The following is a 25,788-nucleotide window of genomic DNA, read 5'->3' as shown; positions in this document are numbered from 1 at the left end:
TGAAGACACGCTTTTAAGTGAAACATGCCAGACTCAGAAGGACCCTGTGACCTCATGTATGACTTCAGGCACACGAGACATCTGGAAATAGCGCATTGGAGAGGCACGGTGTAGAGTAGAGGCTACGGGGTGGGGTAGGGGCTGGGAGTTGCTGGTGGTTGGTACAGGGCATTTGTAAATACTGAAGAAGAAATAAAAGAGGGAGGGGAGTGAAGAGGAAGAAGCCTGGGAAAGGGGGCACCACAGGTAGGATTCCCAAGGGAGTTCCCAAAGTGGAATCCCAGGCCTGTCCCAAGGCGCCATCTTCACACTGAGGACTCAGCCAGGCGGAGCCTCAGTCTCCTCATCTGCAGAATGGGATATCTGGAAGTTCCAGGCCATATTCCCCATCACTCAGGTGCTGTAACCAGAACTGGGGTGCCCCAAAGGATGGGGCTGGGGCTGTCCCTCTCCCTAAAGCTCAGGGGATCCATTGAAAGGTGACCCCATCAGGCATGGTGCTGAGTGAGGTCAGAATGCTGTCTCCTCTGTCAGACGGAAGGGCAGGGGAGGGCCAGGCTAGGCAGACAGGGCTCTCCTGCCCACCCCTCCAGCCCTCCACCCCCTCCACCCTTCCAGTCCCCACCTCTCCACCCTTCCACCCCTCCACTCCTCCAGACCCTCCACCCCTCCACCCCTCAACTCCTCCACCCCTCCACTCCTCCAGAAAAAAAAAGAAGAAAAAAATGTCGATTGTGATAATTAAAAAAAAATGCTTAAGCCCTTATATTCTGGAGCAGCTAGAAGGAAAAATCTGAGAGGATGGTATGGTAGCCCATGACAAACTCTGGGATCTGTCCTGTAACTACTTGTTGAAGAGTGCTCTGAAAAATGAAAACAGGTGCGATGGTGGCTCAGTGGCAAAGTTCTCACCTACCACGCCAGAGACTTGGGTTCAGCTCCCAGTGCCTGCCCATGCAAAAATAAAAAAAACGGTTAGAATGCTAGAAAGCAGGGAAAGAGGCTAGCAGTCGGGGCAGGGGGCGACTGTACGTCAGGGGGCGTTTCAAGAAGGCGGCCGAAGACTGAAGGGCATCAGTTCACGTGGTGTCTCAGGGTAAAGCCTTCCAGGAAGAGGGAACAGCCAGCGTGGGAGCCCTGAGGCCGGGCAGGTTTGAATCCCGTGGAGCAGCACAGCCGGGCGAGGGGTCCCCAGGGCACTGCTGCTGCTGCGGGATCACAGGCTGCCCTGCCATCACCCTGGGACCCTGGGGTCGTTCCTCGTCTCTCTACCGGTCTGCTCCTTTCTGGAGACAGGCGCCTTCTTCTCCTGCCCTCAGGGAAGCTGGGCCTGGAGTTCTTGAAAAAAGCTTGATGGAGTTGGTGGAATGGCCTGGGGTCAAAGGGAGGAACTCAAGGGACCTGGGGCTTCAGCTGGGAGCCTGGCGGCTCACACTGCAGATACCAGAGCAGGGCGCAGTGGGGCTGGCGTGGTGGGGCTGGCACGCTGGGGCTGTCTGGCTCCACAAAAACAAATTGCTGATGCTTCTGCATAATTAACCGTGTCTGGCAATTAGAGCTTGAACTGCTCAGGAGGCAGGGACTGTGGAATGTTCAGAAATGGCTGCAGATGCGTGCGGACACATGCACAACACACCCAAACACACAGATGCACACACACACACATGCATATGCCTACACAAATACACCTGTGCTCACAAGTATTGGTTGCTCCCAGCAGGGCAACCCCGGAGGGCTTCTTGGAGCCCAGGAGAGGAGTGACAGCACCTTCATATCCTCAGGCTCTGCTCTAAGGGAGAGGCGGCTCGCCTGGGAGGCTGGGAGACAGGGGGAGAGGGACAGAGAGACAGACAGAAGCAGCGAAAAGAGGGGTGTGTGGGGGAGAGACAGAGACAACCCCTTCCCGCTTAGAACTGCATGGCCCACTCAGAATCACTCAGCTGTGGGCCTGCTCCCCTTTTCTCGGCCAGAGCCTTGCTTCCCCTGGCCCCAGGCCTCTCCGTCTAGCCTCGTCTCCCATCTCTCCTCCAGCCTGGGAGCAGACACAGGGACTGTTTTCAGCTAATCAAACCCACAGGGCCCATCCCCTGGGGGCTTTGGTGGGCTGAGCCTCTGACCAGAACCCCGGCCCTCTGCAAGTTGCCCCCACTCAACTTTCACTGTAGGTCCCTTGTCACCTCCTCTGTGAAGCCTTCCCTTCCTTACCTGGTGCCCTCTCCAGCTCCCATAACAAGCTGTGTGCCCCCATCTAAAACTTCCACTCAGACCAGAAGGGGCCAAGTCCAGCCAGTCTCCCCCACACCCCAGAGCTCCAAGACTGGATGTCAATTACTACTTAGTCAATTACTACTACTGCCAATGACTAATTACTTGATTAGTCAATTAGTACTTTGGGCCCAATACTCTGGCTGGCCCAAAGCCCCTCTTTTGCACAGTGTCTCACCATTGACCTGTCTCTCCCCTGAGCAAACACAAGGAGTGTGGTCCTACCCCAGGGCTTTTGCACGGGCTGCCCCATTTCTGGGAACCCTCTCCCCTAGACCTGTGCGTGGCTCACATGCTCTCATCACTCGGGCCTCAGCCTGAAGTTCCCATCCTCAAGAAGCATGGCACATTGTCTGACTCCCTGCCCCCACCAGAGCATGACCTCGGAGAAGCAGGGCCCTGGCCTGTCGCTTATGGCTTTCTCCAGCATCATTGTCATCTGGAAGAGCGTGGGAATCAAGGACGGGCTTAGTGACCATTTGCTGACTGTGGATCAATGAATAAACAAACTAACGGATCACAAAGGGACTTCAGCCTCCTTCCCTGACGCATCCTGAGCAAAGAAAGGCTCTTTGCTCACCTTTCTGCCCCTTCCAAATTTCAGGGGGGCTGGAAGGCTACTTCCTTTCTTAGGTGCCCCAAACCCTTCAGCCTCTCTCCTCACTCCACCCCAGAGCTGCTGTGCCCTTTGTAGCCTCCTCTACCCCCAAAGCAGTGTTTACCATGTCATGTTGCAACCCCCCACCAAATGCCCCCAAAAGCCCAACATAAGCCCCAGCTCCATCCCCAAAATCCCAACCCCAGGGACTCAGTCTTCCTGTTGTGGCCAGAGAACACAAGTGACCCCCGTTTGCAGTGGGCCTGCTCTCCAGCGGCCCCTCCAGGCCTTCCCTCGTAGAAGGGGCTGGAACACTTGTCCCCCGGGTCTCATTGGAGGAAAGGGGAGGCGGCCAGGACAGAGACTGGGAGTGCAGTCCCAGCAGGATGGCAGCCAGAGGATGAGGGGGTGGCCAAGCCAGTCTTGGACACTGCCCGGGCGTGGCTGGGGGCGGGTTGGCATGGGTCACCTCGCCCAGGAGCTCGGCGGTCCCAGGTCTCTCTGCCCCAACCCTGCCCCATGTCCACACCCACACTCTCTGCCCCTCGGGAGTGAGCAGCAGATGAATTTGGCCAATGAGGAGCCTCCTGCCACTGCTGCCAGGCAGCGCCGGGCACAGGGGCTGCCCGGAGCCACGAGGGGCCCTGTGGTGGCCGCTCTGAGCTGGCTGGGCGCCAGGAGAGGGGCCGAGTGCTCCCTGCTGCTCCAGCCCCTTTTGTTTATGTCTTTCCTCTGGTGCCTGCAGAAATGTTCCTTTCTGGGCCAGGAGCCCAAGCACCTGCATCTGAGCAGTACTGGGGATGGGGGGCAGGGTGATGTGGGACCCCAAGATCTACCAGGCTCGGTTTGAGGAGTCTATGACACATCCTGATTTGATTCGGGGCCATGCACACCTGTGCCAAGGTCTCCCTCCATTTCTGCACCTGAGAATTCCCGGGGGGTGGAGGGGTTAAAATGGAGGGCTGCTGGGCCTCATCCCAGGAGGGACAGGGTGAGTGTCCCCAGGCGAGACAATCAGAATCACAGAACAGCATCAGTGAACCAGCAGGAAAGGGCCCTGTACCTGCCACCTGGAAAGAGAACCTGCCCCACAAATTTATATGCATAGCGCACCCTGGAGAAGTAGGGACCTCCCTGCTAGGGATGACCAGAGGGAATGTCAGTGTCCTTCCCAGGGGGAAACTGAATACAAAGAGAGAGCAAGCATCACAGGAGGGGGGACAGAGACTGTTGGGGCTGGCCTGGGCAGGGGGCTCCCAGCCCTGGGCACCCCTGCTGAGCGCTGGATGCCAGGTCCCTGATGGCCCTGTGTGAGCCCACAGGGCGCTCGCTCTGCACAAGCAAGGGCCTGGGTCTGTCCACCTAAGAGGGACACCCCAGAGGAGGGCTGGCTGCAGGCTGTAAAAGTGATTTGAAATTCTCTGGTGCACTTGTTCAGCTGGCAGTTTCACCTCAAATCATGTTTATTCTTCGCTTCTCTGCAACACGTTTATGCATAACCAAGAAGATTTAAAATGTTTATGCATTATGCAGGCCAGAATGAAACAAGCCAGGCGGCTGTTAGTGCTGGGGGCTGGGGCTCATAATAAGTGGGCTCTTTGAGGAAATAGTAAAGAGAAAAATCCTCGAACGTAGCTGGGCCCTTTGTGAAGGGAGTGAAATGGAGAGGCAGCCCTGGGCCTGCTCTCCAGGGCAGAGCCCATGCCGGGGGGGCGGGGGGGAAGGCAGGCTGCCCCGGGGCTCCTGGTCCAGAAATTAGTCATCCGAGGGCCAAAAAGGGCAGCCAGGATTTTACTGCTCTTCCCCCATCAACTCTGCAGGAACCCCACCCCTGGGACAGGCAGAGAAGCAGGGTGCAAGGAGAGGGGGTGCAAGGTAAGAGGGTGCAAGGAGAGAGGGTGTAAGGAGAGGGGGGTGCAAAGTGAGGGGGTGCAAGGAGAGAGGGTGCAAGGAGAGAGGGTGCAAGGTGAGAGGCTGTTTATTGTTGGATACCTCCCTGGCCAGGTGTGTTCACAAACCTTAACTCAGGTAAGCTCTGCCCTGCCTGTGCTGAAAGGAGCTCTGCCCCCATTTTATAGACAAACTAGTGGAGGTCCATGTGGGTGAAATGTTTTGCCCCAGGTGGCTACTGAGTCACAGGCTGGGACCATGCCAAGCAACCTACCCCCTTCCCTCCTGGAGCCCCAGCCACCAGAGGCCCACCCAGGCATGGTCCACCCTCATGCCCAACAGAGACCTGGAAAGGCAACCAGACATTCTGGAACTTCCTCAGCAATCTGATACTTGTCACTTGGGAACAGAGCAGTGAGGGTCCTTGAGATAAGGGAGACAGGGACACTGTGGAAAAGTCAGGGTGGCCTCAGGAGGCCGTGAGGTCCCTGCACTCCAAGGGCCAAGCTTGCCATCAAGCTCACAGACCCCGGCACGTAAGAGCCAGCTCTGCTGTGCACCACGTGAACATACCTTTCCTGCCTCAGTCTCCCCCTTTTAGACAGGTATAAGTGCTGTAGCAGCTGCTGCATGTGGTGGTTTCAGACACCCTCGCCTGCTCAGTCCTCCTGCCCCCACCACCCCCGTCACATGCCCGGGAGGTCGTTCCAGTCCAAGGAGAGGACACAAGCAGAAGCATTTTAAATGCAGTGCCCTAAGCCAGCAGGGAGATTACTTCATTGCTGTGTTAGTTGTTTATTCTGCACATGAGGCCGCTGGGCCGCCTGTGGGAATCTGAGCCCAAACTCCCAACTCTCGGAGGGTCTTCTAAGGCTGGCGTGGGAAGACGGAAATGGCCGTGGTGGAAAGCAGAGCCTGGGCCAGGGTGCAAATCCAGCCCTGCAGCCTGGAGGCGGGCTGTGTCACACCCTCTGAAAGCTCCATTCCCCACCTGCAGGGGATCTGAAGAGACAGGCAGGCAGGCACCAAAGGAGCAGGGGCAGGAGCACTGGGTGGCCAGAGTGAGGGGTCTTCCTTCATTTGGCCAATATCAATAGAGCGTCATTGCTGGGATGGGGGTCAGATAAGGGGCTGTCAGAGGGGCAGGGATCTGAGGCCCCAAGCAGGTGTAGCCAGAGCTCAGGAGAGTGGGAGATGGGGGCTCTCCCTCGGCCAGCTCCCTTTGCACCTGTTCCCCTTCAACTCCCTAGAGTGGATGGCACTTATCTCTTCTCTCATTTTCCACCCTCACCGAGCCAGTCCCCACAGCTCTGTTTCCTGGCACGTGGAGGAGCTGACCACATGGCCCCACCATGGCCTTCTCTGGTCCGGCCCCCAGCACTCCCTGCTTGGACACCACAGGGCCCCTCTGGTCCTGACACCTCCACCCAGCAGCCCACCCAGGTCCAAGGATTCTTAGGACACACAAATCAAATGATGTCTCCTCCACCTTAGAGCCCCTCTGCCCCGTGGCATCCACATCGCAGAGAGATTCCAGCCCCTGGAATTCCGAGCCCCACTAGGTGGACACCAACTTCAGTCCTTCCCAGCTGCTCAGATCCACCGACATTTCCTGCCTCCTGGCCAGGGAGCACGTCCTCCTTCTCCCGAAATGCAATCCCCATTGCTCTTTAGGGCCACCTCTCGTCCCCCTGAACTCAGCCTAATATCCCTCCTGACAGGGGCCACCCCAAGTCCCCCGATTTTTTAACCCTTTGTGACCTTATCACACGGCACTGCTTCTTTATCTTTTTACACTAGGTTTGCTTGTCTGCCAGGCTCCTCACTAGCAGGTCAGCTCCCTGGATTCAAGGAGCATGTCTGCCTTGGTCTTCCCTGACCCCTTGGTCTTGTGGACATGCTCCTGGCACGGAGCAGATGCAGTTAGCACACACCAAGTGAATTTGAGGGCATTGGCCCGGGAACCCGCTAAGTGACACAGCTGCAATGAGGGAAGACAGCCTTCAGCCCGTTTGCACAGTAGCATGCAGTTAAAAGTATCAAATGCATGTAACAAGAAGAGAGCAAAGTCTTGCCCTCGGAATTCCCTTGCCTTCCCTTCTCCTGAGTCAAATCCTCTGTTCTCTGGAATGCGTGTGTTCCTCTTTTGTTATCTACGCCCTCATTTTGGTGAAGCGCATTCTGCAGGAGCTTCCTGAGAAAGGCTGCTTAGAGCGTGTATGTCCAAAAGCATCTCTGTTCTGCCCGCATGTGGGCTGGACAGGTGTCCCAGGTGAGGAACCCTTCCCCCAGATTCTGAAGGCATTGCCCTGCTTTTTCATAACTTCCAGTGTGCCCATTCTTATTCCAGGGACCTTTGTACCTGTCATGAAGCTTCCAGTGTTTCCTCAAACCTGGGTGCTGGACCTTCCCTCCGTGCTGTGGTTTCGCTGTTGTCCCCTCTCCACGTGGGTGCTCCAAAGGCCATTTCTATCTGTGGGCCCTGGGCTCCCATCCTGGGACCTTCTTACACCACCTCCTTGAGAATTGCTGTACCGTTTGAAAGGATGCGTAGACCCCAGAAAAGCCATGTTTTAATCCTAATCCCATTTTGTAAAGGCAGCTGTTTCTTCTAATCCTTATTCAGCATTGTATGTTTGAAACTGTAATTAGATCATCTCCCTGGAGATGTGATGTAATCGAGAGTGATTGTTAAATTGGATTAGGTGACAACATGTCTCCACCCATTCGGGTGGGTCTTGATTAGTTTACTGGAATCCTATAAAGGAGGAAACATTTTGGAGAATGAGAGAATCCGAGAGAGGAGAGAATGCTGCAGCACCATGAAGAAGAGACTCCATCAGCCAGCGACCTTTGGAGATGAAGAAGGAAAACGCCTCCCACGGAGCTTCATGAAACAGGAAGCCAGGAGAGAAAGCTAACAGATGATGCTGTGTTCGCCATGTGCCCTTCCAGCTGAGAGAGAAACCCTGACTGTGTTTGCCATGTGCCTCCTCACTTGAGAGAGAAACCCTGAACTTCATCAGCCTTCTTGAACCAAGGTATTTTTCCCTGGATGCCTTTGATTGGACATTTCTATAGACTTGTTTTAATTGGGACATTTTCTCGGCCTTAGAACTGTAAACTAGCAACTCATTTAATTCCCCTTTGTAAAAGCCCTTCCAGCTTGTTCTTCCATTGCCCCTCCAATTGGTTTCCTGAGCTCCCCTCATGACGCAGGAGCCTCTTTTTCACCCAGAGGATGGGACACAGATAGAGGAAGGGGGAGGGCTTCGACTGCCACCTGCACTGGCTCTTCTCCCTGCCCGTCCTTTTCTCAGCTTGCTCCGGCCTCATCCTGGTCTGGGACTTTGCACCCACTGGTACCAGCAAGGACCCAGAGCCTTTTCTCCACTGGGAGCACAGCAGCTCCTGGGCTGCCGTGTTCTGAGCGGACTTTAATAAAGTGTTCTGAGGACTTGAGCTCTCCGGGACTACACAACCTGATCTCCGGGACTTGTCGATGGAACCAAGAGAGAGAAGACAAGGTCCAGGGCATTCCCTTCTCCAACTCGTGGACCAGCCTCCCTTGGAAAGTCACAGCCTGCACATTCACCTGTCAAAAGCTTCTGCCCAGCAACCAAGACCCTTTGCAAGGTCTGACCCAGATGCATCGAGTAGGTCCCTCTAGTGTCTGCTCTTTCAGTCCTGGCTTCAGTGGCGATAACCTGCCTCTTCTCTGGGTCAGGAAACAAACAAACAAGCAGCAAAGAGCCTTTATCTTGCCCTTTCAGGTCTTTGCAGGAAGCTGTACCTGTCAGGGCTGCCTGAGTGGCAGAACCTGCCCCAAACTGGCTTAGGCAGGGGAGCAGTGACAGTCATGTCCTGGGAAGTCTAGAGACAGCCGTCCACGGCAGGGGTTGATCTAGGAGTATGAAGGCATCAGCAGGGCCTCGACCTCTCATACGTAGGCTCTCCTGAGGATGCCATGTGCTGCATCTGCCTCCAATGGACACAGAAACCACGCTGGAGAGACAGGCTTTCCGCCAGTCCCTGGTGGGAGAGTCTCAGGGGTCGCTGACTGCCTCTGCCTGGGTCACTTAGGTCCCTGATGGAGCGAATTTCTCACCGATGGCAGCAGGGTGTATCCACCCAGGCCCTGGCAGGGAATAAGTGGCACGCTTAAATGGGGTACTTGTGAAGACTTTTAATAAGGGGACTATTTGCAGCTGCGAGGACAGAGTGAAGTAACCTTGATAAAGGACAGTGAAGCATCCTGGAGACAGTGGCAGCAGGGAGCCACCACCCCACCTGGAGTTGAAGGCGTGAGGGTGGGGAGAGGTTACCAAGAGCCGAGAGGACGGCGTATGGAGAGGGCTTCCTGAGAAGAAGAAAAACACAGCTGTCAGGAGGAGACACAGCCAACCTGGGGCTGACGGGACACACCTCACCCTCCTTTGTGTCCTACCTTCCATCTCTTGTCGGTGCTTCCCAGGGGCAGAACCCAGCAGGGGGAAGTAGGTCATTGGTGTAGTCCATACAGGGGAGCTTCCTGGGACATGGGATGGGGGGCATGGGTCTGAAAGGCCAGATAGAGAATTTGCAGCCAGTGGAGGTGCTGGTGGGGCCATGGTGATGATGGTGATAGTGGTCTCCATGGCGATGTCTGTGGTCTTCATGGTGGTGACTGTATCCGTGGTGATCACTGTATCCATGGTGACAGTGGTGACAATGATATCTGTGGTGACAGTGGTGGTGGCTGTATCTGTGGTGACGGTGGTGATGGTACCCATGGTGATCATGGTGATGGCTGTGTCTGTGGTGACAGTATCCATGGTGATGGTGGTAATGGCTGTATTCATGGTAATGATATCCATGGTGGTCATGGTGATGGCTGTATCTGCGGTGACGGTATTCACGGTGGTGGTGGTAATGGCTGTATTCATGGTAACGGTATCCATGTTGATCATGGTGATGACTGTATCCATGGTGATGGTGGTGACAGTATCCACGGTGATCATGGTGATGGCTATATCCATGGTGACGGTGGTGGCGGTATCCATGGTGATAATGGTAATAGCTGTATTCATGGTGACGGTATCCATGGGGTCGGTGGTGGAGGTAACCGCGGTGATGGTGGCGGCAGCAGGGCTGGGGCTGCTCCTGGGCTGGTGTGCACATGCCAGTGGTCAAGGCGAGGGCGGTGCTGTTTCCTTCCACCCCCAAAACATGGCCAAAGGCACAGTGAGTCCTCCACTTTCCCACCGTGAAGTCCCAACCCCTGATAGCCTGCTCCAAGATAAGCCAAACGGTTTCTCAAAATGCATCCTCAGTTTGGACAAGCACTTCCAGGGCATTAAAGCCTCACGCCCAGACACCCACCTCCTGCCTTGGACACTCCCAGCCCGCCCAGTGGAGGAGAGTGGGTGTCTGTGGGAGAGAGGCCCAGCTCCTCACTGATTAGGCCCCTCCCCTCCCTCTGGGAGAGCAAGTCCTTCCGTCCAATCCCCCAAGCTATAATCTGGCTGCTGGTTAATTAAAGCCAATTTGCCTGGGATCCAAACAGTGTTTAGTGCCACCCCAGCAGGCAGGCAGGGGACAGTGGAAAGCAGTCCCAACGAGCTGCCAAGAGTGGAGGCAGGCGGTGCTGTCAACCTGCAGGGGCACCCTGTTCTCCTGTCCCCTAGGTGGGATGTGCCCTCTCCCTGTCCCGCTGCTCGGGTCTGTGCAAGGACTCGGGCTTCAGGCCACACAGGTGGAGGGACTCCTGGAATGTCACTACACGTCCCGGAGCCCCACTTTCTCCTGCAGTCAATGGAGTCACCAGGGAGACGTCCCACAGGGTTGTGAGCAGGGAATGAGAAAACCCTGTCACTGATAGGGCTCTGCAGAGACCCCAAGGAGGCCAGAGTGGGTGGGTGATGGGTGGGCTCCACGGAGACTCCTAGAGTGGCAGAGCCCTGGCATGGAGGGACGGAGACTCCAAGGATGATAGAACTTTGACATGGAGGGACAGGGTTCTTGCCATTTCACCCACCCTTTGCGCCCCATTCACGCAGACAAAATCACCCGGCATCCAGGATGCATCCACTCCTGTGGTGGCCATGCTCACAGTCCCAGCAGGGCCTGCCTTTCCTGGGGTTAGTGGGCCCCCTCCCTGTCTGGCAGTGGCCTGGGGACACAGTCAAACATCACACAAGAACAGGAGCCCCTCTGAGCACTCACAAGTCCTATAGCCACGGGTTCTGGGGAACAGAGCAAAACATCTAGCGTGTGCCCCACCCCCTGCAGCTTCAGTCTGCAAGGAAGCGGGCCTCCCTCAGGAGCTGAAGCCAGTGGGTTGAGACATAAATGTCCACGTGGAGTGTGGCCTGATCTCAAGTGCCGTGGGAGCTGTGGTCAGAGAAGGCTGCCTGGAGGAGGTGGGACCTGTTGGTGCCAGACAGGGATCCAGTCTCTACAGGGCACGTGCTATGGCTGGGCGGGCAGGGTAGGTTGTGGGGGAGCTGGGGCCAGCGCAGGTCCTCCCAGGTCCACTGGAGATGTCTTTGGACAGGAATCCAGTAGACACTGTAGGGGATCCTCGAGGGGACCACCGCCGACACCTGCACAATCCCAGAGTCCCCTGGTTCTCTACAAGGCCCCTGGCACCTCCGCTACAAGGGGGTGGAGTGGGCTGGGCCAGGGGCAGCCCAGGGAGAGGGCTGACAGGGTCCATGGGGCTTTCCAGCCTCTGGGATGACAAGGAGACGCCACTCCTGTTAGGGGGTGAATGGTGTCCCCTAAAAAGACGTTCAAAGCCTCACCCCTTATTTGGAATTGGGGTCTCTGAAGATGTGATTCATTGAGACCAAACTGGGTTAGGGCGAGGCCAGGTCCATTATGACCCTTATATGAGGGGGAGGGTTGGACACAGACAGACAGGAGAAATGCCCCGTGGGACGGAGGTGGAGATTGAAATGCAAGGATACTGTCTCCACCAGCTGCGTGAGGCAAGCAGGGGGTCTCCACTGCAGGCCCCAGACCTCTGGCCGCAAGAACTGTGAAGAATAAATTTCCACGGTTTTAAGCCACCCGGTGTGATACTTCCACAGGACAGCCCCGGGAAATGGAAATAATTCTCATCTTGAGAATGGAAGTTTCTGGCTGTGCAAAACTCTGGGCAACTGTGGGTACCCAGGCCAGGCCTCTCTCTCTCTGACCTGGTGCTCCCCACGGGGTGGGGTTGCCCAATAAAATGCAGGCCAGACAGGTACATTCAAATTTCAGGTAGGCAATGGGTATTATTTAGTGCAAGTATAGCCCAGATATTGTACGGGATATAACTTCTAAAAGTTTTTGTTCATCTGAAATTCAAAGTTACCTGAGTGTCTTAAGTGTCTGTTTGCTAACCTGGCAACCCTCCTCAGGTCCATCCATCCAATGGCGCTCCACTCGTAAGCGGGTTCAGGTGAACCCCCAAAGGAACTTGTCATTGTCACTCACCCAGGCGGGGTCTTGTCTCACCCATTGGACCAGGCATCCCAACAGTGAGGACATGTCTCTACTGCTGTGACCTGGAGCACCCCCAAATGCCTGCGTTACCGAAAGGGGGTGTTCAGGCCAGGCCACCCCCAGACGTCAGACTTTGGCCCCTCATTGGAAGGGGGATCCCCAGGAGTGAGCTTCCCCACCAATGGCCCTGGGCACATGAGCCACACACTGGGCCCATGGGATGTGGTCACCCCCTCCTCTGGCTCTTTCTCATGGCTGGAAGCCTCCCTTGCCTCCAACCTCGGACCCTGAGATTTTGTATTCCTTCTTGGAGACATAAAATTGATACCTGTTTTAGCTGCCTTCTGGTCTAGTCCAGCCCCCATTGCAGAAACCCCTCCCCCAGTGTTCCCAACACCAGATCCCCAATTTCTACCCACATCCCTCTGAGAAAGGCACATCCTTGAATAAACCTCCGCTGGCACCCCTGTGACCCCTAACCCTCCACCCCCGGCCTCCGATGCCTTGAGCTGTCCACAGTCCTCGGGGCCCAGGGTCCTTAGAGGCAGGGGCCGCATGGACCCCTCTAGCATGCTCTTCTCGGGGGCCTCCAAGTCCTTGCCGCAGCTCCAGGAGGGGCCCGGGGGTGTGTGGTGGGGTGTCCAGCCTGCCAGCCCCAGCTCCGCTCTCTGCATCTCTGCAGCACCCTGCAGGCCTGGGGGCTGGTGTCTGGGGCCTATCAGTGCCCGGTTCCCAGCAGTCCACAGGGAATGAGCGACCTCCCTTAAATAGAGAAGGCCAGGCACCCTGGCTCGGGTGGGCGGGAGGGAGGAGCCCACCTTGCCAACGGGAGCGCATCTGATTCCCACAGCTAGCAAAGCCCCCTCCCGATGGAGATAAAAAAGAGAATTGTTTCCTGAACTCTCGATCAAAACACACTAGTCTGAGGGAGCTGTGGGAGGCCAGAGAGGCCCCAATCCCAGGCTGTGAGGGGTCCCCTTCCCACCTGGAGGGAGGAGGAGGGATGGCGACCTGGAGCCTGGTGGGCTGCATGGAGGAGGCATTGCTAGGAGGTAGGTGTGTAGCCTACCATCTGCTACCCACTACTATCCAGGGTGGGTAGCCAAGGGGAGCTGAGCTGTAGCTGGGACCACCACCCCAAGCCTTCCTAGAGCCCCTAGGTCATCACGGGGGTCTCAGGGGTGTGTGTAGGTGCTTTGGAGCCAGAGAAATGCCACACGTGGCTGTGGTTCCTCAGGTATCCATCCATCCTGTGTCTGTGCCCTGTGAAAGCACCACACCGGGTGGCTTCTGCCTGTGCTCAGGAGTGGGGACCCCCTGCCTAGCTAATCAGCGGTGACAGGAGGAGGATAAAACCGTAAGAGTAGCTGCCCCCACACCAGACACCATGGCCCCCACTCCTGCACATTGCTTAGACTGCCCCCCACCCCTCACCCTACAAAGTGCAATGGCTGCATGGCAAGCCTCAGGACCCATCAGCTTTCCATGCAAGGTGCAAGGTCAGGGAGCCTTCCTGGCCAGCCCTAGGGGCACAGCCGACCTCCTCCCTTGTTTCCTTGCGCTTGTCGCCCGCCAGCCCCCACGTCGGATTCTTCCCTTGCACCTCTGCCTAGGCTAGCGTTTGGCGAATGAATGGACTCCTGTCCATGAACGTGACTGCTCTGCCTGGGCTTTGCACTAAGAAAGCAGGCATCCAGAGACCCTGCCTTCCTCCCGGCACCCACCAGGACCCCTTCCCTTGCTCCCCCCGCCCCATGGCATCTTCACTCACCATCCCGCCTCCCTTGAGCAGTCACAGGACCAGGGGCCTCTGAGCGATTGATTCCTGGGGCCACCCTCGCAGCCAGAAGCACCCCCTCAGCAGCCACCTACTGAGTGCCCGGGGCTGGCTTTACTTATCCACTCATCTGCTCGATCAACATCAACTGAGAACTCGCTGTGTGCCGGGCACCGTTCTGGAGGCTTGGGATACATCAGGAAGCAGAACAAACACCCCTGCCCTCAGGCAGCTTTCCTCTAGCAGGTGGACAGAGGCGTTTAACAGAACATCAGAAGCACAATGCTGCAGTAGGTTGGAGGTGGTTACGTGCTATGGGAAAGACAGGGCTGGGCAAGGAGGCAGGAGGCAGTGCCAAATTCCGTGGGGTGGTCGAAGTGTTACTAGAAGGGTGGGGCAGGGGGGTGCACCTGGCCCAGGATCTCAGGTATGGGGCCGCACCCGGGTGGACACTCATTTGGCAGGTTGGGGCAGCAGCGAGGAGGCCAGAGAGGCCAATTGCAGAGTGAGTCGGAGAAAGGTGGCAGGAGATGAGACAGGGGGCAGGGGGCTGGGTGGTGGGGCTCAGGGGTTTGGGCTTCCCAGAAGGACTTGGCTTGTGATCTGAGTGGGAGCTCTGAGCTGGGGAGGGACGGCTCTGACCTGTGCTTCGGCAGGGTCCGTTTTGCCGAGAGGAGCCCATAAGGGGGCACGATGAAGTTAGGTTTCCATTAGGAGGCCATCATATAATCCAGGATAGGGGAACAGGGGTGTGGTAGTTAGGTTCAGGTGTCATCTTGGCCAGGTGAAGGCACCTAGTTCTGTTGCTGTGGACATGAGCCAATGGTGCGTGAACCTCATCTGTTCCTGATTACATCTGCAGTCGGCTAGGAAGCGTGCCTGCTGCAATGAATGATGTTTGATCTGTCGGCTAGGAAGCGTGCCTGCTGCAATGAATGATGTTTGATCCCAACGTAGCACAGCCAAAGCAGCTCATCATACCTCATCTCAGCACTAGCAGCTCAGCCCAGGTCTTTGGAGATGCAGAAAGAAATCACCCTAGGGAAAGTTGTTGGAACCCAGAGGCCTGGAGAGAAGGCCAGCAGAGACCATCCTGGGCCTTCCCACATAAGAAAGAACCTCGGTGGAAAGTTAGCTGCTTTTCCTCTGAAGAACTAACTAAATAAATCCCCTTTTATTAAAAGCCAACCCGTCTCTGGTGTGTGGCATCCCTGCAGCTAGCAGACCAGAACAAGGGACGTGGGCCAGATGGGAGCAGCAGAGGTGGGAGCCAGTGGGATAGGTCAATGGACAGGGTGTGGTTTATGAGAGAAAGTGGGATAACAAGGGTGACCCCCAGGTCATAGCTGTCAACTGAGCAGGGGGCAATGCAGAGAGGACCTGGGCTGGGGGAGAACCTCTGGAGGTCCGTCTGAAACATGCTAAGTCTGATCCTTCTGATGCAGGTGGCCAGCTCCCAGGTGGAAAGAAGCATCTAGAGCTTCAAGGAGAGGTCCCAGCTGAAGATGAAGAATGGGGAGTTGGGAGCTGGGAATGGATGAGCCATGAGTCTGGGTGAGGATGTGCAGGAAACGTGTAGATGGAGTGGGCGGGGCCACAGGCTGGCAAGGCTGCCGCGCAGCCGCTCCCTGGCCCATCCCCAAGTGTCCCCAGCTCTGGGCTTCTTCACTTCCCTCAACTCCACACACTGGCCCCAGGTCCGCCACGGCCGCCTGCCCTTCACAGCACACGACCCAAGCAGAGTGCTCATGCACACCACCTAATTCAGCTCAGCTCAGCCGGGATCATGTTGACCAGCTCCCGGCTGGATCCTGCATCCAGCAAGTCAGTTCATCTCAATCTGTCTGCCTCAGTGAATTTAGTCTGAGCTAACTGCATGTGGGGCTCTCACCCACCGAGATGTGGGGTTTTTATGGCCAGCACTGGTCCCCAACTCTGGCCTTCAAGGGGGCTCATGAGCTGGTGGTGTTCAGGGCAGGTCCATGGAGAGCACAAGGCTGTCCAAGGAGGTCACACACCCAGAACTGGGGCTCTACATCCAGGGATGCAGGCTTAGAGAAGTGGGGGTCCAGTGGGCTGGGGAGAGTCAGCAAGGGTTCCTGGGGGAGGGATGCTATTCACCTGAGAAATGCAAGTAAGCCGTGTGCCCGGGGTGGGGGGCAAACCCTCCTGCAGTCTGGGGGTGCTGAGTCTCCCAGGGGCCCATGACATAATGCCTCTGTGCCTCTGCCAACTTATTGGACCTCCTTGAGCCTCGGTTTTCTCCTCTGAAAATCAGAAGCAATAACAGCCCTTGACGCAGCTGCCTTGGGGGCTGCCCCTGCGCCTGCCATTGTGCTGACTGCCAATTCACTTGGGACCATGGGGACTTGAACATCTCCCCCTCAGACTGTGAGCCTTGCAGGAATGGGCCTGTCCTATTCCTTCCTGAATCTTCACGGTCCCTCAGACTGTGAGACTTGCAGGAATGGGCCTGTCTTATTCCTCCCTGAATCTTCAGGGTCCCAAACAGTGCCAGCAACCGAGGAAGAATATTTGCCAAATGAATTATTCAAGAAGTTAATGGGTTAACCCGACTGCTTGGCAGGGTGGAAATTGATCTCCCTGAAAACCAGGGAGTGAGGGGAGAAAGTCTCCCCAAGGTTGAAATCCACCAGTGGGGCCCCGGGAACCAGCGTGTCTTGGGGGTCTAGGAATGCAACTGGTCCCCGGGGCAGAAGGCCAGGCTGTGGGTCTCTACCAGAGAGGCACAGTCCCTCTTTCACATCAGGCCAATGGAAATAATCTCATTTTCAGGCCAGGGTGAGCAAAGAGGAGAGCACTTAGAAAGCAGACATTGCAACATTCTAAATAATCGCCTCTTAAAAGCACTTTAATTCCCCAGAGGTGAGAGGCCCTTTCAGTTTAATTGGCTCTCGAGGGCACTGAAACTGTGTTGGTGGCAGGAAAGACATCCCAGCCCCAGCGCCCCAGGTCAGAGTCTCAGCCCAAGTCAGGGTCAATGAGGGGTATGGCCACCTTCAGGACAAATCAAGGCTAGGGCAAGGGCCCCTCGCCTCTCTCCTGACACTACCAGCCCAGCACAAATCCCCCCAAACATCCTGGGCATAAGAGCATGCTTGCCGGACACAGGGGTGACCCATAGCAGCCCTTCCCCTGTGGGTGGAACCAGGACTCAGCCCTGTGTTCTCGTCTGTCCACCTCGTCTCTCCTGGGCCAGCTGCCTTCCTGCACTCAGCCTGGAGACAGAGCCGTAGCAGGGACTCAGACAAGAAGGACACTGGGTGAGTGAAGGTGGGGTTCAGTTGTAACAATCACAGGGACTCTGAGCTGAACAGGGCGTGTGTGCCAGTAGGACCCCACCCCACAGGGGCTCGTGGGATGGGAGCTCACCTCAGAAACAGTGAGGTCAGATAAACTCAACTGGGCCAAGCTGAAGTGAGCCCAGCAGACTACCACTCTGGGGGTGGTCAGGAGCTTGGAGGAGGATGGACACCTGGCTGGAATGCCCACAGTGGGACATCTATCGGCAGTCTCAAGGCCCGGCCAAAGAGACCCAATCACTGTATCATTAGAATGATTGATGACAATGATGATGGTGAAGAAGCCCATTATAAACACTCTTAGGGCTTAGGAAATGCAGCCATAGTTTGGGAATCAGGAAGTAAAAAATGGCTTCAAGTTAGACGGGCTGGAGAGAGAGAGTGAGGTGGTCAAAGGTGAAATAAGATAGAGGCAGATCCTGAGGGAAGTTCAAGAAATAATTTCCTTCACACTGACAACCTGACTCCCTGCCCAAGCATTGGGCTTCTCACTCAAGGACGATGAGCTGCACACAAAATGATGTCCTTTTGAAAAATGAGGTCCATGTCTTATTTATCTTGGTAAATTGGTCTCCCTCCCCACCCATCATCCTACCCTGAACTAGAAAAGTGTCTAGTGCACAGTAGACACTCAACAAGTAATTGACGAATATCTGCATAACTGGATGGATGGATAGATGGATGGATGATGGATGGATGGATTGGGTGGCTGGATGGATGCGTGGGTGGATGGATGGATGGTTGGGTGGATGGATGATGGGAGGGTGGATGGATGAGTGGGTGGGTGTATGGGTGGGTGGGTGGATGGGTGGATGGATGGATTGGTAGGTAGATGGATGGGTAGGTGGATGAATGAATGGATGGAGGGATGGATGGAGGAATGGGTAGGTGGATGGGTGAATGGGTGGATGGGTGGATGAATGGATGGATGGATGGATGGGTGCGTGGATGGATGGATGAGTGGCTGGCTGATTGGCTGGATGGATGGATAGATTCCCTGGCCCAGTGTTTAGGGCTTGGCAATATAACAGGAACTCAATCCACACCAGCAGATGGGATTCAATTGCTATGTCCTGTGTTGCTGGCACCTGGATACCATGGAATTGCTGCCCATGCCCCATCTGACACCCCCACCCCCGTCAAGAGGGCCTGAACCATAGAATGGAAACTCAGCCTCTATTGGAAACTCTGCAGAGCTCTTAGCTCTGCTGGGGTCTGACATCCTTCCTGACATTAGCCACATTCTCTCCTCAGGGAGGGTTCCTGAGTCAACTTGACCCAACACCTTCCCCACTGCTTCTCACTCCAGACCACAATACAACCCTCATGTGAGACTTGGGGACCAGGGCCTGTGGGACCCAGTAGAAGATATGGCTTCAAACCACAAGCCCTGTAAGGCCAGGTGAAGGGTCATCCCAGGGGAGAAGAGAAGGAGCTGCCATCTCCTTGGAGCTGCCCAATCGGAGCCCAGTTGAGCCATTGTCCCACTTCTCACCACACCTTCTGCCAACTGCACTGATGTCCATGCCGAGCCCCTGACCCCCAGCCCTCCCCTCTGTCCAACCCCATCCCTCTGGCCACAACTCCAATCCTGTCCCCACACAGCTCCTCCATCTGCCCCTGGTTTATCTCCTGGGCCTGCGGGCACCTCTGATGGACCCCACACCACCCCAATTTATCCATGTACCACCCCAATTTATCCATGCACCACCCATCTCACCTGCTAAAGCCCTCTGCCTCAGTCAGGGTCCCTGCTCAGCCTCCTCTCTCACCCTCACAGTGGGAGGAGCCCTGGTTCCAGCCGTCCCAAGCCCCTTCCAGGGAGAGCCGGGAGGGACCGAGCTAGACCCCAGGGGCCATTATGAGCTCAGTGCTACCCAAGCTATGCACCTGGAGGGTGGGGCAGGATGCCTGCCTCCTGGCGGCATAGGCAAGAGGGGTCAGTGCAGCTGGAGCTTGCCTCAGCGACATCCACTTCCTCTCCCACCTGCCTCTCTCGCAGGAGGGAAGATGCCAGCTTGGTGCACCATCATCAACACGGACAATCCGGCAGCTTCTCCAGCACCGGGAGCACCATGGGAAGGGGACTACTGCCCACAGGGAGAAATGCCAGCCCAAGCTATGGCCAAGAAGCTTCACTTCCAACCTGACCACAGGTCAGTCTGTCCCTTCTCTCCCAGGCCCTGGGGGGTCACAGGCTAATGTCCCAGCATGAAGCTGCCCCAGAAGTCAGCCCATCCAGTTGCCTCAACTATCAGATGGGACTATCCAGCACCAGAGAGGGAAAGACACTTAGCCTGGGTGGCCCAACATGAAACAATGTGCCTAGAGCTCAGATCTCCAAGCTCCACTTGAGGGTAGGTGTGGCAGATTGAATCATAAACCCAACAAAAGACATGTCTTTTACCTTAATCCATGTTCCTGGGGTTTGGACCCATTTGAACATAGGGCCCTTTGAAGTGTGTTATCCAGTTGCATGCACGCATTGGTGCATAGAATCTCCTAACAACCTACTGAAGTGTGTCCCGAGGCCTCAGTCCTTACTACTTAAAAAAAGAAGACACAGAAGGAAGCAGTAAGTCAGCAGAAATGCAAGAGCAGATGCAGGAGAGAGAGAAGGCTGTATGATGGAGGCAGAGAGGCCCAGCCAAGGAAAGCCATGGTCACGGGAAACCAGCACCAGAACAGTACAAACCAGGGAGAAAGTAGGACCCTTCGTTTTGGACTTCTAGCCCCCACAACTGTGAGCCAGTAAGTTCTGTTGTTACGTCCACCAAGGTGTGGTACTCATCATAGCAGCTCCATAAACTAAGACAGTGGACTTCTGAGACCCCAGAGGCATTGCTAGGACCAGACTCTGACCCCTGGAGCTCACGACCTCCTGACACCTCCTGATGCCCCAAGGAGCCTGGCAAGATCCATGCCACAGGGACCCAGCCAGAGAAGGAGACAGGAGACCAGGTCCGACTTTGGCTTGAGTGTGCTGTGTGGCCAGCGGTGATCCATGGCCTCTCTGAGCCTCTTTTCTCTGACAGCTGCTTGCTGGGTTTCCTTGACTAAAAGCAAGCACACTGCAGACACAGGGCCCTGTTTTGGAACCCATCTCGGCCTTTTTCTACCCATGTGACCTCAGGCCCCTGGCAGCCTCAGTTGCCCTGTTTGTGAAATGCAGGTAGAAAGTTGCTGGCGCCCTCTATTGTTGAGGGGATTACAGGAGACATACCTGAGAGGGACCCCCAGAACCTGGCACACAGCCTGAGGTCCTCCTTCCCTTACACTGGAGGTTCCAGGCCCTCGGGGGAAGTAAGGCAAAGAGGAAGGGTCAGGGGGACTGGAACAAAGGACCATGAGTGGCCTGGCCCTGCTGAACAGGGTGGACTAACAGCAAGGAGGGCAGAGGCCTGTCCTTGGTATGGGAAGCGAATTCAGCCTCTGGGAATAAAACTGAGGCCTGGCACCTGGGCCCTGCTCCACCCTCCCAGCTTGTTCCGAGGGGAGGAGCTCACTCTGCAGGTGCAGAAAAGGATGATGCAAGAGGGGAAGGGGCTCCCGGACAGCCCCTGACCAGCTGCCTCCCTCCTTCCAGCTCCACCACCAGACCCCTGAGAAGCTCCACGGAGGCCACCTTGGCAGCCTCTCCTCCTTCCTTCTCCTCACCCCACGAAATCACAGCCAGTGGGGCTCATGGCTGTGACTCGTCGGAATCCGTTTCCTGGTCAAGCACCATCGGCCGCTCCTTTGCCTACAAAATCTCGGGAATCTGGTTTGTGAGAGGTTTGCAGGGGGGCTGCAGATGTGAGCAGAAGCGCAAGGTCCCTGCCCCATGGGAACAGCTGAGCCTCGGGTTCCTTATCTGTGAAATGGGCACAACAGCCCTGGCCCCTGCTTCACACCAGCTGACAGACATGTCCACATGCCACACTGGACACAAGGATCAGTGATCACGATACAGAACGCGATTCACTGGGTGCCGCGATGGTGATGTTGAAGGTCAGGAGGAAAGAGCTCTGCCCCCCCGCGAGCTCCCCTCCAACTCCCACGCACAGCAGCCCCCCGGTTTGCGCGTTCACGAGGTCCACCTTTCAGCCGCTGAGTTCCCCACGCCGGGCCCACACATGGGAGGCTCTGTGGGCAGCGAGGTGCCGACTGCCTGCCAGCTGGGTTCTCTAGTTCCTCAGCAGATGCTGTTGTTTTCACCTCGTTATTCTAGCACGGATCAAGCAACTTGCAAATATGCTGATCTTTTCAATTCCTGCCTCCCTTTATCTGGGTATTTTGTTGGGCTTTAGATGAGTGCTGTCAGGGAAGCTGAAGCATGGACCAGCCCAGCGGGCCCAACAAGTGGGTCCCACCTGGCTGCAGGGGAAGAGGCAGCAGGAAAAGCCCAGGCCACATCCCAGCTTCTGCCCATCCATAGTCCCCCCACCTGCCCACCAGAAGCCACCCGAGCTGTCAGCCAGGCTCGCAAGGTGCTCCCCGCCCCCCACCTGGTGCCCATTTCTCCATCCCCAGCCAGCACCTGGCACCCGACCCGGAATCCAGTCTCACACAGGTGCCACAGTGCTGATGGCAATACTATGCCTGTGGGCAAGGGTTCCTGGTTTACAAAGCAGAGCCCCAGGCCCAGGACCCTACAGTTTTCAGATCAGAGAGATGGCACAGTGGACAGAGGGTGGGGGCTTGGGGTTGGCAGGGTGGTCTGGCCACTTCACGGCAATGGGAATTGAGAAAGTCACATGAGCCTGGGAACTTCAGAAGCATGAGGGCTGCAGACAGCACATCACCTGCCGGGGGAGGTGCACACCTGGCACGGCAGGTGTGCAGTGGCCGTGACTGATGTGAGCCCTCAGACTGAGCTGGCCTGGGCTGGTGGCAGGTGGGCTCCCTGGGTCCTCGGGCTGGGGTCGTGGCCTCCGCCCACCTGGCTCGCCGTGGCACCCACACCTGGCACACAACCAACAGAGGCAACTGTCACCTGCGCGGGAGGACGCAACACCCAGGCCACCCCCTCAGGCACTTGGAGTTTGCATGTAGGCCTCTCTCTGCTTCCCCACAGGGACTCCTCTGGACCCCAAAGGAGCAGCAGGAAGTGGGAAGGGCTAGCACGGGAGGAGCTGGGCAGTGGGGAGGCCCTCAAAGGCCCGTTCTCACCTGGGCCTCCCAAGACCCTCAGACCATCCATTTGTGGGTTCCATCGAGGCACAGAGAAGGCCAATGAGGCTCAGAGAGGTTAGGGACTTGGAAGGCCACTCGGCCAAAGCAAAGCTAAAGACACTCAGATGCTGAAAGCAGCGTACCCGTGGGTGGGGCCAGGACACCCCCTCCCCGCCAGGACTTCCCCCCCCCCAGGGGCTCCCATGCACCCCACACCCCCTACTTCTGTCTGGTCACCCGGGGACATTCTAACCCGCTATGTATTCAACAGTTCACAGGGAGGAGAAAAGAGGTCATTAAATGTTTAATGAATGAATAACTATGGAAAAGTAAACGAACAATGTTCTTTTGGTCTCAAGCATTTTCCCACAAAAGAGAACTCATTCTCATTAGCAAACAGCAGCAGAAATTAAATGTCAAAAAAAGAAAAAAGCAGGAAAGTGTCACTTATTGTCCCTGCACCCAAAGATAAATGCACTGACAGTTTGGGGATTTTTTTTTTCTAGGCATAATTTTTGCTTGAAAAACATTACTGCAATGATATCTTAATGCTATTTCTTCATGAATACTTCCTGAGGTGGAGAACCTTCTCCAGAAGGCTCTGTCTGTCCAGTTTAGGAGACCCTCGAAAGCAGAAGCGCGCGTGGAAGACCCGTCAAGGGGCTTCGTTAGGGAGACCCAGGCAGCCCCATTTCACTGCTTTGCTGTATGCCCATGCAAATGCGGAGTGGGTTCCCTAAGAGGTGGGTATTTCGGTGCCAGGCCAAGCCAAGGAACCCACAGTCCCTGGCTGAGACCTTAGAAGTCAGGCAGACAATCAGAAGCCCCGGTTCTCTCCGTTTGGCTCAGCAGCTCAATTCCAGAAGAGCACATGGAGAAGTCTTTCCATAACACATGTGTGCTTGGGAATGCATGTGTTCTCTGAGCTATGACCTGCCTCTTGCTGGGCATCAAACTCGGGACACAATTATTTTCCCTGGTAGATTTGTCTCCATTCCGTTCCTTATACTGGTTAGTGCCGCAGAAAAGCCCAAGGACAATCCTTTGGTTCATTTGCATGTAACCTGCTTTGTTTTTCTGCCCAGGTACCTACTGAATTCTTTGTGCTCACCTTTGAAACTCAAAGATTCTGCTGGGATGTCGGGACCCTTTGCACTGAGGGAAGGTCACCACGTCCGCTCAGGGCTCAGGCAGCTCGGGCGTGCCACCTGCCCGGCTTGGATTGCTCTTCCAGTCCCTTGCTCAGGTTCCTTTCTGGAAACACCCATGACTCTTAAATGACATCTTCTGCAGCTTTTGCCTTCAGTCCCTCACCTCTAACTTGGAGCTGGAATGGTGGAGTTTGCCCCTACTCCCCTCTGGTAACATCCTGCACTGTAACCGTCTCCTATACCGCGTCCAGTGTAAATGCAACATCAGCTACAGCCCAGCTGGACCTCTGGCCATCCTGCCCATGCTCTCCCCTTCCTTTAACTCAGGCCACCCTCTTCTGGGTGTCTGCCCCAGGGTCGGAGCAGGACTTTCTCCCCGTGTCACCAGAAGGTGCCAAGCAATCGTGATTTTTTGTTTGTTTGTTTCTTTCTTTCTATTGTAAACCATTGTCAGAGGGCTGTTGTTCTGCAGGGTCTCCAAGATGGTATCCCCTGTCCCTCTCTGGCATCTCTGGGATGATGCCCCTTTTCACTGCTCTGCAATCATATTTGCAGGACCCTGCCTATTTGGGCCTCTCCACTTGGGCAAGGAGAAAGCCTTTCAGTCTCTGCCAAAGGGACTGTGAAAGGACTGTCCTTGGCTTCCCTCTCTCTGGTATCACAACCAGTTCAAAGTGTGGATAGGGGTTAGGGTTATATAAGTAAAGGAAAAGGATTTATGGTAAAAAACTAAGTAATGTCCACATGATTCATTCTTTTCAGATCAGCGGTGACATTGGATCTTTGTGAAAAGGGCATGGGCAAATGTCCTGTGTTGTCTCCAGTACTTACTGCTCCAGATTTACTGATTAGATTTAGATATTGATGTGCAATATCTAATTGCACAGGCCGATGGCTGCAATCACACTGGCCTGTGCAGCCACAGTCCCGCTGGGCTCCTCAACCCGGGGCCGCTTGATCTCAGATGGGGGAACTGGTGGGGGTGCTGGCGGGGGTGCTGGTGACGGCAGGGGCGTCAAACTCAAGAATGTCAAACTTTTGTCTTTTGAGGAGGGAGTCACTGTTCTTGATGCCATTCTGTCATCTTTCTCCTGTGAGCAGAACCGAGAAGGTCTGCTTAATGTCCTGGGAACTTAGTACAAAGAGTCGACTGCTAGGCTCGGTGAGGGCAAGCATATTCTCTACCTATCAATTTCCCCTTGTGTTTTTACTCTTCTGATTCTTAAGTGGACATATTTCGTAAACACTCCTCAGATAAGGAAAATGGGCAAAGGTCTTCTGTAGCTACTTCCTGCTGATCATGGACAAGATATGCATATGGTAAGCAAAAACAACGGTGTTTCTCAAGAGAGCTATTTTCTATTCCATGGGCAAGTTCATGAATTAAGAAAATGAGTCAAGCTGACTAAAATTTTTAACATGTTCACTATTACTTTGCATATGATCTAATATAGAGAAGGTATTATCATATCCACCAGGTATGTAGGTACAGCACTTATTACTGATCAATGCTCAAGTTTTTCCCTGAGCTGCATGGGGGCTAGGCTTAAAGTGCTGTACATGATGTCCTCTCATAGGAGCCAACTGCATCTTTTTAGGTGCTAATTATATTGCTCTGGAAATCATAGCTCTGGGCAGTATGTTCTCTGTACAGCTGTCACAGTGCAGCATTTCTTGGTCCTCTGGAAGACAGGGCGGGAGGCTCCAGGGTTCTCTCAGCCTGTCCCACAGTGTCCTCCAGCACTAAGCAACAGAACTAGTCTGGAGGGAGTGTCCACTGAAGTTCTGAAGCCCCTGAGCCCCTTCCGGGAGACAGAGCTGCAGGTGTTCATAGTGGCAAGGTCTTTTCAGTAAAGCATGTTCCCTTCCACTTCTGGAACATGTCCAGGTGAAGTGGCTGATACCGTTATAGCTAGAGACCAGAGAAACAAGTCTAACCAATAATCCAAATGGGGAAACACCATGCACGATATGTGGCTGGTTTAAACATGCAAACATCTCTGTCAAAACATAGGTTCAATGTCTTGACGTTTTCACTAGGAAACAGAAAACTACGATGAGCCGCAGTGTATTGTTGTTTAATATTATGCAGATCAGTAACATACGGTTAGAAAATCTCTTGATTTTTATAACATTTTTTTACATTTCTTATTCAAC

The 25,788-nt window shown here is 55.3% G+C and overlaps 1 protein-coding gene and 1 long non-coding RNA gene across 9 annotated transcripts; one reads left to right on the top strand and one right to left on the bottom strand.

The window, feature by feature from the left end:
* Nucleotides 1-8,597: 8,597 nt before the first annotated feature.
* LOC143688569 (uncharacterized) lies at nt 8,598-19,181 on the bottom strand. 7 transcript variants are annotated; one of them, XR_013178132.1, is made up of 6 exons: nt 19,047-19,181; nt 14,646-14,885; nt 13,998-14,188; nt 12,096-12,307; nt 9,201-9,945; nt 8,598-9,113 (listed from the first exon to the last, which is right to left on the bottom strand). XR_013178132.1 is itself a non-coding variant. In XM_077166657.1 (3 exons), exons 2-3 carry the CDS (start codon nt 9,835-9,837, stop codon nt 8,833-8,835), a joined length of 918 nt encoding a protein of 305 aa, XP_077022772.1. In that variant the 5' UTR covers nt 9,838-10,021; nt 19,047-19,181; the 3' UTR covers nt 8,604-8,832. The 7 variants fall into 7 exon arrangements, 2 of the variants coding, with proteins under 2 accessions (XP_077022772.1, XP_077022771.1); XR_013178131.1 differs by having other exon boundaries at nt 13,998-14,885; XR_013178133.1 differs by having other exon boundaries at nt 13,998-14,882.
* Nucleotides 19,182-19,229: 48 nt separating this feature from the next.
* On the top strand, nt 19,230-24,584 carry LOC143688570 (uncharacterized). Of its 2 annotated transcripts, none has more exons than XR_013178137.1 (3): nt 19,230-19,482; nt 22,987-23,223; nt 23,566-24,584. It is a non-coding gene; the product is annotated as an uncharacterized LOC143688570 (long non-coding RNA). The 2 variants fall into 2 exon arrangements; XR_013178136.1 differs by lacking the exon at nt 22,987-23,223 and adding an exon at nt 20,913-21,089 and having other exon boundaries at nt 23,566-24,582.
* The last annotated feature ends 1,204 nt before the right edge of the window (nt 24,585-25,788 follow it).

This window comes from Tamandua tetradactyla, chromosome 6 (assembly GCF_023851605.1).
Source record: "Tamandua tetradactyla isolate mTamTet1 chromosome 6, mTamTet1.pri, whole genome shotgun sequence".
Classification (NCBI taxonomy): Eukaryota; Metazoa; Chordata; class Mammalia; order Pilosa; family Myrmecophagidae; genus Tamandua; species Tamandua tetradactyla.
The sequence above is the reverse complement of the archived record's forward strand: the minus strand, read 5'-3'. Positions and strand labels throughout refer to the sequence as shown.